Source organism: Scyliorhinus torazame, chromosome 5 (assembly GCF_047496885.1).
Source record: "Scyliorhinus torazame isolate Kashiwa2021f chromosome 5, sScyTor2.1, whole genome shotgun sequence".
Classification (NCBI taxonomy): domain Eukaryota; kingdom Metazoa; phylum Chordata; class Chondrichthyes; order Carcharhiniformes; family Scyliorhinidae; genus Scyliorhinus; species Scyliorhinus torazame.
In genome coordinates, this window is record NC_092711.1 from 281,148,355 (window position 1) to 281,160,808 (window position 12,454).

General features: G+C 43.3%; 1 protein-coding gene across 8 annotated transcripts in view; it reads right to left on the reverse strand.

Annotated features, from left to right (window-relative positions):
- The window catches only part of LOC140421163 (cohesin subunit SA-2), a 290,652-nt gene that overhangs the window by 109,890 nt on the left and 168,308 nt on the right, over positions 1–12,454 (reverse strand). For all 8 annotated transcript variants that reach the window (XM_072505624.1, XM_072505622.1, XM_072505623.1 and 5 more), the window contains 4 exons: positions 7,814–7,887; positions 7,580–7,703; positions 7,145–7,243; positions 3,758–3,837 (listed from right to left, as the gene is read on the reverse strand). In XM_072505624.1, coding sequence (XP_072361725.1) covers positions 3,758–3,837; positions 7,145–7,243; positions 7,580–7,703; positions 7,814–7,887 — 377 coding nt within the window. The remainder of the gene's footprint in view (positions 1–3,757; positions 3,838–7,144; positions 7,244–7,579; positions 7,704–7,813; positions 7,888–12,454) is intronic.

The following is a 12,454-nucleotide window of genomic DNA, read 5'->3' on the forward strand; positions in this document are numbered from 1 at the left end:
CTCTTTTCTGTACCTCCTGGATCTTAGCTTCGTGGGCCTTCTGGGTGATCCCGAGTCCTTCAATTGCCGAAAGCATAGGCGCCAACATCTCCTTGCGCATCTCCTCGCACTGCTCCTCGAAGCAGCGCTTGATGAACTCCTGCAGCTCCCCTTTGTCCCTGGCCGCCACCATTTTGTTTTCTTTCCCTCGCTTCTCCCGTTGCTCCAGTGCCGCTCCTTTGGCCGTTACACTTCTGGTCCGTTTCATAGAAGTTGGAGGGGGACCTCTCTCTTCCCTTCCCCACGGGTTGCATCAAAAAAAAAAAGTTCCGTTGGGGCTCCTCTAATGAGCCCGAAAGTCCGTGGTAGCGGGAGCTGCCGAATCGTGCGGCTTAGCTCCGCATAGCCGCAACCGGAAGTCGAGAGGGAATCCTTTTGGCAGTGTTCGCTTCACCAGTCTGCCCCAAAAAGTCTATGGAAACTCCTGAAAAAGGTCTGAGAGTCCGTTCCAGACGGGAGCTGCCTAATGCGCGACCTACTCCTCCATGGCCGCCACCGGAAGCCTCGTCCCTGCTTCTTCAATGGCTTTGGTAGATCTTTTCACAGTTGTTCCCTCTGCTGCTAAAATTCACCTTTGATAGTCAAGTCAGATTGCAGCTTTAAGCTTGCCCTTCCCCCGCCTGCATGCTGGAAGAGGCCTTTGTCTATTCCTGCAGCTCAAGCCAAATCTTTCACTGTTTCTGCCGGGTCTGGTAGCCAAAAGACATAACATTCCTGGGGGACACTGTCAGGGGAATGCTGCAGCCTTCTTCCCACACCGGGAAATGTCAAACAAATGCCGTGGGGGCCCTGTAAAAGAGCCCAAAAGTCCGTTCCAAGCGGGAGCTACCGAATATGCGACCTAGCTCTGCATTGCCGCACCCGGAACAGAATAATTGCTTTTAATATAGCCTTAGAAAGTATCAATCATCTGGACCCTCTAAAGTATCAATCACTGAAACTGCAAATACTTCACATCTCTATCTTATAGAATCCCTACAGTGCAGGATTCCATTTGGCCAATCAAGTCTGCGCCGATCCACCAAAATTACACCCGACCCAGACCTACACCCTATCCCCGTAGCCTCACTTATTCTTTTGGCGTGGCCAATCCACCTAGCTTGCACATCTTTGGAATGTGCGACGAAATGGGTACACCCGGAGAAACATACGCAGCCACGGGGATAACGTGCAAACTCCACACAGATCGTCACCCAAGGTCGAAATCGAACCTGGGTCCCAACGTTTTGAGGCAGCAGTGCTAACCACTGTGCCACTGCAGCGCCCTTGTGGACAGAGAAACAGTTAGCAATCAAGCAATGGTTTATTTGGTGCATTTTTCAAACAGAACAATGGATGCCTCAGCCAAGAGTGCACGATGAGGCTTTGCTGAGACACCAGACATTGATCGGCTATACAAAAAGCTCCAGGGAAACCAATGCTTCAATTACAGCTCTTTCTCTGCGACCTATTCTGTACATGGCACCGTTTTTATTTATGCAAGAAAAATATGTATCAAGTGCTTGCAGTTTCAGCTATTGATACTTCAAATGGTCTAGATGAATGACATTTTTTAAACGCTGTGGAAAAAGCATTTTCTTCAAAGAAAGTAGAAAGCTATGAATGTTTCCTTTTACTTAATATTTTATTTAAACGGCATGGTGGCACAGTGGTTAGCGAACTGCTGCCTCACAACTCCAAGGTTCAGGTTCAATTCCAGCCTCGAGTGACTGGCTGTGTGGAGTTTGCACTTCCTCCCAGTGTATGCGTGGGTTTCCTCCGTGTGCTCCAGTTCCTCCCACGGTCCGAAGATGTGCCGGTTAGGTGAATTGGCCATGCAAAATTTCCCCTTAGTGTCCAAAAGGTTAGGAAGGGGTTTGTGGGATAGGGTGGAGGCGTGGGCTAAAGTAAGGTGCTCTGTCCAAGGGCCGGTATAGACCCGATGGGCTGAATGGTCTCCTTCTGCACTGTAGAGATTCTATGATTCTATAGGGTTCAGTGGTTCTGTACAGAGTTTATACTGGGTGAATGGACACAAAAGTGACGGAAGTTGGCATGACAGGTATAAGGCACCATGGAGTGTGCGTGGAGGGGCCTAGGTTGACATGGAGGATATATGGGTGTGTGCGCATATGGAGGTACGTAGGCTGTCATGGAAGCTATGAAGGGCCAGGAGGGTGTATGGAGGTACCCTGCACTGGTGAAACTTGGGGCACTGAGAATCCAAAAATCCAGACTTGGCTGCCTATTGACTCCACAAAATCTAGCCCATAGTTCCCATGAATATAAAATTATTTGCATCAAAGATTTTGATTATGACTTTGTTTGAAAGTTTGGCTGTGCATTTAAAGTACAGAGGTTTAGCAATGTGGGATATCGGAGAGGAGGTTGTAATGAGTAGTTCTGAGGGTTTGAAGAGCAGAATTGGTTATGGCCTGGGAGAGAGAGAGAAATCTCAAGCATGTGTGTGGTGTGAATAATGAGAACGCGTGTATGGCTTTTACAATGGGTAAGACTATACTGCACAGTTGAATAATAATAATAATAATCTTTATTAGTGTCACAAGTAGGCTTCCATTAACGTTGCAATGAAGTTACTGAGAAAATCCCCTAGTTGCATCATTAAGGTGCCAGTTCGGGTACACTGAGGGAGAATTCAGAATGTCCAATTCACCGAACAAGCACGTCTTTCGGGACTTGTGGGAGGAAACCGGACTACCCGAAGGAAACCCACACAGACATGGGGAGAATGTGCAGACTCCGCACAGACACAGACAATGACCCAAGTGGGAATTGAACCCGGAACCCTGGCGCTGCAAAGCGACTGTGCTAACCACTGTGCTACCGTGCCGCCCAGTGAGAAGAGAAAGTCCTGAGATATCAATAAAGGGATAGCTTCTGTTATTTTGTAACTGAGAAAGGGGGGAGGGTGTTGTAGCGAGCCTCAATAAGCAATCTCAACAAGTCTGAAAATGCATGCTAAAAATACTATTAACTTGTACAACTTTTAAAAGGTCAGAAACCTTTTTGAAACTTGAAATTGATTCTGCTTGCATGAAGCAACATAATAACCAATAAGCAAAAACTGAATGGGCTCCAAGCAGAATGGAGTTGTATGCATAATGCTACTTTACCTTGAAAGGTAAGCATTTGTATAATAAATATAGATGGGTATGATTCAAGTGCAATGGCCAGACTGACATAACTAACTTGACAAGAATAGAATAATTCAGGGTTATTTCCAAGTCGTAAAGAAATACATTTTTTTTTTTTAATTATTTTTTTATTTTTATAAAACAGTATCCAATTCATTTTTTCCAATTGAGGTCCAATTTAGCATGGCCAATCCACCTACCCTGCACATCTTTTTGGGTTGTGGGGACGAAACCCACGCAAACACGGGGAGAATGTGCAAACTCCACATGGACAGTGACCCAGAGCCGGGATCAAACCTGGGACCTCGGCGCTGTAAGGCGACTGTGCTAACCACTTGCGCCACCATGCTGCCCCGTAAAAAAAATGCATATATTTGGGATACAAAAGACTTAATGAGACATATATAAAAGGTTAGTTTATCTGATGAGCATGAAATTGATTCTGAAATGTTCCAACCCGATGGAGTTAGTGAAATGGTGCATCTCAAATGCCAGTATATTATTAACATCCGATTACTGATAAAAGATTATGATAGGCCACATGACCAAACTTGGTGAAGAAAAGTATAACAACTGCTACTTACTGCAGAACAAGAGTAAGAAGCTTTATTGCTTGCACAGCAACTTCATATTCTTTATCTAGAGTCATGGAAACAATTCTATCCTAAAAAGAAAATATAGTTTATTAATATAGACAAGTCTCAAAAGAAGTTACATGAGTAGCTTTCACTGCAGGTTATTTGAGAATTAAGTCTTCAATATCTAACTCTGGGGTAGTCACTGTATATAAATAATGATTGACTGGTTGGTGAATGTTCCAACTATTTACCACTTTCACAGACATCAACTAGTCATTAAAGACTAGTAGCGAATTTATTATCACACTATCAACATTACTATACAAGTTTCTTTTCAAAAATCTACCTTTATAGCATTCACAATCACAAGATTTTAAATGGCATGCAAATTCGATTTGTGGGAATCAAATGTGTCCAACTCCAATTTTATGACAGGGCATTTTAGGATTTTGAGCATTATTTTGGCATCTAATTTCGGTGACTGCTCTTCTGTGAAAACCACAGAATCATAGAATTGTTACTTCACAGAAGGCTGCCATTTGCAACAGCAATTCAGCTAGTTTCACCCCTCCCTCCCCTTTCCCCACAACCCAACAATTTTTTTAAAATCTTCATCTTTAATGCTCAGATGCTTATCCAATCCCCTTTGAATTTGCTTCTACCACCCTCTCAGGCAGTCCATTCTAGATCCTAACCACTTGCTGCTTAAAAACATGTTTTCTCATGTCCCTGTTCATTTTTTTTTTAAATCATTTTAAATCTGTCCCCTCTGGTTCTCGACCCATTGTTCAAAGCCAACAATGTCTCTCAATTTACTCTGTGTCGATCTTTATGAACTTATACCAAATCTCCTCTTAACTTTCTTTCTCAAGGAAGGCGGTTAGCACTGAGATCTCCAGGGAACTGGGTTCATGTAGAGTCTGTACGTTCTCCCCATGTCGATGTGGGTTTTCCTCTGGGTGCTCCGGTTTCCTCCCACAGTCCAAAGATGTACAGGTTAGGTGATTCGCCTGCTAAATTGCCTCTTAGTAGGTGGGGTTACGGGAATATGGTGCGAGAATGGGGCTGCATTGGGGTGCTATTTCAGAGTCAGTGCACACTTAATGGGCCAAATGGTCTCCTTCTGCATTGTTGGGATTCTATTCTATGAAAGAACTCCAGCTTCACCCAATTTATCCCTGAAACAAGTCCCTCAGCCCTGAAATCAGTTTCAAATATTTGCTGAACCTTCTCTAAAAACTTTCACATCTTTTCTAACCTGCAGTATCCACACAGTAACACAATATTCCAGTTGAGGCCGAACCAATGTTTTAAAAAGGTTTGTTGTAACTTTTTAGTTATTTTCTTAACATTTATTTGCCTTTATTTGTCAAGCCCAGGATCCCATACACCTTTTAAACTACTTTCTAAACCTGCCCTGCCACCTTCAATTATTTTTCTACAGAAATCCCAGGTCCCTCTGTTCCTGCACACACTTCAGAATTGCACCCATTATGTCACAGTACCTTGGATAATTCTTCCCATCAAAATGAATCACTTCACATTTCCCGACATTAAATTCCATCTGCCACTCGTCTGCACATTCCACCAACCTCCGTCCTCTTGAACTCTAACAGCGTCTTCCTCAGTTCATAATACTTGCAAATTTTGTACCATTTGCAAGTTTTGAAATTGTGCCCTATACACCCCACATCATGAGTTCATAAAGAAAAGCAGTGCTCGTTCTCATCCCTTGGAAACAGCATTGCACAAGCTCGGCCAGACCTAAAAGCAGTCATTTACCTCGACTTGATTTCCTGACACTCAGTCAACTTTGTATTCATATTGCCACTGTTGCTTTCATTTCATGGGCTTCAAAATTGCTGGCAAGCCTATTAGGTGGCACCTTATCAAATTAAGTCTATATATACCACATGAACAACATGATCCTCATTAACTGTTGCATCAAAAAAAAACAATCAAATGAGTTCAGCACAAGTTAGCTTGAATAAATCAGTGTTAGCTTTCCTTAATTAATCTAACCTTGTTCAAAGTGACCGTCAAATTTGTGCCCATTATCATTTCTATTCGATTTCCCACCACCAAGGTTAAATTGACTCGACTATAGTTGCTGAATTTATTTTCACACCATTTCACACAGAAGGAACTGAAGGCACTGTTGCTAAGTTTGCAGATGATACAAAGATCTGTAGAGGGACAGGTAATATTGAGGAATCGGGGGCTGCAGTAGGACTTGTCGTATGAGGAACGGTTCAGGGCTCTGGGTCTGTACTCGTTGGAGTTTAGAAGGATGAGGGGGGATCTTATTGAAACTTACAGGATACTGCGAGGCATGGATAGAGTGGACGTGGAGAGGATATTTCCACTTGTTGGAATAACTAGAACCACAGGACACAATCTCAGACGAAAGGGACAATCCTGTAAAACAAAGATGAGGAGGAATTTCTTCAGCCAGAGGGTGGTGAACCTGTGGAGCTCTGCCACAAAAGGCTGTGGAGGTCAAATCTCTGAGCGTCTTTAAGACAGAGATATATAGGTTTTTGATTAATATGTGGATCAGGGGTAATGCGGAGAAGGCCGGAGAATAGGGATGAGAAAAATATCAGCCATGATTGAATGGCGGAGCAGACACGATGGGCCGAGTGGCCTAATTCTGCTCATATACGTCTTATTTAACAGAAATAAGAGATCTTGATTATTAACGATTCGTATTTGAATTTTTACCCGAGCTTTTACAAAGATCTGTGCACAAGAAAATAGGCAATGAGGGCAGATTAGAGGCAGGAATATGAAGCTCCAATGGTGACAGGCAAGAAGAATATTAACTTTCATAGCACCACACTGTGGTTTTAACAAAGGCAAGAACCTTGGATTTGGCAGCACTGGCTTGCTGGGGAATTAAGTGGGCACAGAAGAGAAAGTGACATTTTAGCAGTGACATGAAGAGTTGTGCCAAAGTAATGTCAGCACTGTACGGAAGGCAACATGATCTTGGGAGCATTGCGTGAGACACTGGTATCTTTCAGCACCGAATGCGGAGCATGAAAGAACAATGATGTACATATTTCAGATTAACATTGTTAAATATACATTGTTTGAGAAGTTTTATTTAGGTTTTCATTCAATTCTTTGGAGTACGGTGAGAAACTAGGCAGATGGATGATAAGCACCGAGTACAGTATGGTAGTACATAAGCATGTACCATTATGAGCATCAATAATTTATAATGGAGAACAAAATTAACAGAATAGTGCAGAAAAACAGTAAGAAAGGTTGTCGACTGAAAGTGCATGCCACTAATAGGTTTTTAGTTTACGCATACCAACATACCAAGATACAATTTACTAATCTAGATCAATGACTCTAGTAATACACAATTTAAAATGAACTAACCTTGAAACGACTTGTAAAAAGTTCAAGTTTAGGAATGAGCTCTCTGTTGTAATATAGACCTTGCAGGGCTGTTAAACATTTTAGCCTCACTTCCCCTTGCTGAAACACAAAACAGAAAATTAGAGCATACAACTGGAAAACGAAGGGGTGGCAGGTGGGTGTGAAGGGAGAAAAAGTATTTTCTCAACACCAGGAAAATTAATAGGATTTTTCTACAAAATAATGTATATCACTCCTCCTGACTGGCTCCCCATCCCCACTCCAGATTCCAAAATTCTACAGATTTGTACTCATGAATTGGTAAGATCTGGTGTTCACATACACTTTTTGTTCCACGCTTCACATACAAGATCATTAAAAGAAAAATTCAATCAAGCTTCTATAGTTCCTACATATCTGCACATTAAACATTTACAAAAACAATGATCTAATTACCTTATCATGCATGGTCCACCCCACATACTTCAAATAACTGTCATTTAAGAAGGCATCGCTATACATTTTCATCCATACCCCTATCTCTTCAATGCAGACTGCTCTTATCTCAGAGATTGCGTCACTGAGGGGGAAAAAAAAACACGACCACAGTAAAACAATCCAACACACATGGCAGAATTTCTCTTTGCCGCAGGCCACAGCATGCAAAAGTGCACAACTTGAAGCTCTTACCGGTATCGATGTACAAACACTCCTTTAAAAATGGCATTCATCATATTTTCGATTTCATCCTGATTTTCTTGAAGCTAGGAGAGGAAAGAAAAAAATGAAATAAGGGATGAATTAATCCTGAACTAATTCACTGTACTGGGGAGTTAGATTTTCTGCTTTGGATGCTATCAATCAGCAATCCAAACTGAAGTCATGCCAAAAATTCTGCGAGTTTAGGGACATGTTTATTTAGCTTTAGTTCCTGCTCAACTCCATTTGCGTATTACCAAACTTTAAACTTGCCATGAAGCTGCACAAATGGATAGTATTCAGAATGCAATTTAGAACAAAAACGTGGCTGCGTTTAAAAAAAGGTTTCCGGGAAATATTGCAGTACAGTTTCAGCAATACAGCTGACAAAGGGTTTATCACAAAAAGAAGCATTTCAAATAAGTAAAGGCAACATAATATAGATACTAGAAATCTGAAATAAAAACAGAAAATGCTGATTAAACTCAGCAGGTCTGGCACTACCTGTGGAGAGAGAAACTAAGTAAACATTTAAAGTCCATTTGGCTTCTTCAGAACTGGAGAAAACCTTGCACTGAAGGAAAGTTGCACTTAAAATTCAACAATCTTTTGCATAGATTTTGCCAATTTTGTACAAATTACACTGAAAAAAAACTCCACAATCGAGCAGAAACTGAGGAACATAGAAACCAGAGTAGGCTATTTCACTCCTTGAGCCAATTCCTCAGTTCAATGAAATCTTGACTGATCTGTAAGCAAACTCTATATATTCACTTTTGCTTCATAATGCCTTGGGTAAACAGAAATCCATCAATCACAAAATTAAAATTAACAATTAATGCAGCATTAACTCCCATTTGTGGAAGAGAATTCCAAACTTCTAACTTCTTTCATTCCCTCATATCATTCCTGAACCTTCATTCAAGTTTTAGACTATACCCAACCATCTCAAATTCCCCAACCAGTGGGAAAGGTTTTGCTCCATCTACCCGACAAGTTCCTCTAAATATCTTGAAAACTTTAATCAAATCACGCAAACCACTCATTTACAAAAAATACAACCTAATTTGTGTAATCTCTTCCCATGATTTAACCCATGGAGACCAAATATCATTCCAGTTAGCCTCCAAGCCAGATGTTTAAATGACAGGAGGTAAAGGATCAGTGTGAAATTCAGCTTTATACCCCGAACGAAAACATATTACACAAATACAAAAAGCATTGCAAGTCAGGCGAAAACCAACTCAAAGAAAGGGCAGCACAGTAGCACAGTGGTTAGTACTGCTGTCTCACAGCATCAGGGACCCAGGTTCAATTTCGACCTTGGGTGACTGTGTCGAGTTTGCACTTTCTCCCCGTGTCTGGGTGCTCTGGTTTTCTCCCACAGTCTAATTAGCTAAGACCTCATTAAAATATGGACAAATCACAAGACATTTGTGAAATTCACACATCCCTTTTATTAAGGATGAACCGCCAACAGAAAGGACAATGGAGATATCAAAACTAATGGTTGCTTAATGAATACAAAATGGGTTTCATCGACATTTCATTGTATTGTGATGGTTCCATGCCCCAAACTCAAATACCATGGTGATTTGAAACTTTGAGGGCATGAAAAGCCACAACACAATGTTTACTGGTCTAACACACCACCATATTTGGAATAGGACTTTGGACTTGGAACAGGTCATACGGCTACGGCAGCTATGTTTGTTATCTACTTTTGAAATATAACAGCAGAAGCTGTTCTGAAACAGACGCCATCAGAAATACCATGTAAGCCATCAAACCAGCTGCAAAACAACTGCGCAGGCAAAATAATATAACTTTAAAGTGGGAGATGGGTTCTTCCCCCAACCTGTTGCAACTTCGGGTTTACCTGGGTGTCAACTTCCTGGCAATTCAACAACAAGAAGCGTCGCAACTTATTGAGAATCCTCTGCTTTTGCAAGGTCTCCACTCCAGCTAAAGCATCAGTTCATCAAAGTTGCTAGAGACCAGCTATGAAAGATACAAATATTGTTCCAAATTGCATTAGTAGCTTTTTTTCTTCATCTGTACCTCATTTTTATGTTGTGGAGATGCCGGCGTTGGACTGGGGTGAGCACAGTAAGAAGTTTTACAACACAAGGTTAAAGTCCAACAGGTTTGTTTTGATGTCACTAGCTTTCGGAGCGCTGCTCCTTCCTCAAGTGAATAAAGAGGTATGTTCCAGAAACATATATATATATATATATTATATAGACAGATTCTAAGATGCCAGACAATGCTTGGAATGCGAGCATTAGGTGATTAAATCTTTACAGATCCAGAGATGGGGTAACCCCAGGTTAAAGATGTGTGAATTGTGTCAAGCCAGGACAGTTGGTAGGATTTCGCAGGCCAGATGGTGGGGGATGAATGTAATGCGACATGAATCCCAGGTCCCGGTTGAGGCCGCACTCGTGTGCGGAACTTGGCTATAAGCTTCTGCTCGGCGATTCTGCGTTGTCGCACGTCCTGAAGGCCGCCTTGGAGAACGCTTACCCGGAGATCAGAGGCTGAATGCCCTTGACTGCTGAAGTGTTCCCCGACTGGAAGGGAACATTCCTGCCTGGTGATTGTCGCACGATGTCCGTTCATTCGTTGTCGCAGCGTCTGCACGGTCTCGCCAATGTACCACGCTTCGGGACATCCTTTCCTGCAGCGTACGAGGTAGACAACGTTGGCCGAGTCGCACGAGTATGTACCGCGTACCTGGTGGGTGGTGTTCTCACGTGTAATGTTAGTATCCATGTCGATGATCTGGCATGTCTTGCAGAGATTGCCATGGCAGGATTGTGTGGTGTCGTGGTCACTGTTCTGAAGGCTGGGTAGTTTGCTGCAAACAGTGGTTTGTTTGAGGTTGCGTGGTTGTTTGAAGGCAAGTAGTGGGGGTGTGGGGATGACCTTGGCAAGATGTTCATCTTCATCGATGACGTGTTGAAGGTTGTGAAGAAGATGTCGTAGTTTCTCCGCTCCGGGAAAGTACTGGACGACGAAGGGTATTCTGTCGGTTGTGTCCCATGTTTGTCTTCTGAGGAGGACGGTGCGGTTTTTTGCTGTGGCGCGTTGGAACTGTCGATCGATGAGTCGAGCGCCATATCCCGTTCGTACGAGGGCATCTTTCAACGTCTGTAACGCTCCTCCTCGTCTGAGCAGATCCCGTGTATACGGAGAGCTTGTCCATAGGGGTTGGCTTCTTTAATGTGTTTAGAATGGAAGCTGGAGAAGTGGAGCATCGTGAGGTTATCCGTGGGTTTGTGGTAAAGCGAAGTGCTGAGGTGACCGTCCTTGATGGAGACGAGTGTGTCCAAGAATGCAGCTGATTTGAGAGAGTAGTCCATGGTGAGTCTGATGGTTGGATGGAACTTATTGATGTCATCGTGTAGTCGTTTCAGTGATTCTTCGCCGTGGGTCCAAAGGAAAAAAATGTCATCGATGTATCTGGTGTATAACGTCGGTTGAAGCTCCCCGCATTGGAGATCTCTACTGCCTACCAAAAATACACAAGGCCAACACACCAGGCCGTCCTATCGTTTAAGGCAATGGGGCCCTGTGTGAGAACCTCTCTGGCTACATCGAGGGCATCTTGAAACCCATCGTACAAGGTACGCCCAGCTTCTGTCGCGACACGACGGACTTCCTACAGAAACTCAGCACCCATGGACCAATTGAACTAGGAACATTCCTCGTCACAATGGATGTCTCGGCACTCTATACCAGCATCCCCCATGACGACGGCATTGCTGCAACAGCCTCAGTACTCAACACCGACAACTGCCAATCTCCAGACGCAATTCTGCAACTCATCCGCTTCATTTTGGATCACAACGTCTTCACCTTCGACAACAAGTTCTTCATCCAGACACACGGAACAGCCATGGGGATCAAATTCGCACCCCAGTACGCCAACATCTTCATGCACAAGTTTGAACAAGACCTACTCACCGCACAGGACCTTCAACCGACGTTATACACCAGATACATGGATGACATTTTTTTCCTTTGGACCCACGGCGAAGAATCACTGAAACGACTACACGATGACATCAACAAGTTCCATCCAACCATCAGACTCACCATGGACTACTCTCCAAAATCAGTTGCATTCTTGGACACACTCGTCTCCATCAAGGACGGTCACCTCAGCACTTCGCTTTACCGCAAACCCACGGATAACCTCACGATGCTCCACTTCTCCAGCTTCCACCCTAAACACATTAAAGAAGCCATCCCCTATGGACAAGCGCTCCATATACACAGGATCTGCTCAGACGAGGAGGAGCGTAACAGACATCTACAGACGTTGAAAGATGCCCTCGTACGAACGGGATATGGCACTCGACTCATCGATCGACAGTTCCAACGCGCCACAGCAAAAAACCGCACCGACCTCCTCAGAAGACAAACATGGGACATAACCGACAGAATACCCTTCGTCATCCAGTACTTTCCCGGAGCGGAGAAACTACGACATCTTCTTCACAGCCTTCAACACGTCATCGATGAAGATGAACATCTTGCCAAGGTCATCCCCACACCCCCACTACTTGCCTTCAAACAACCGCGCAAACTCAAACAAACCAGTGTTTGCAGCAAACTACCCAGCCT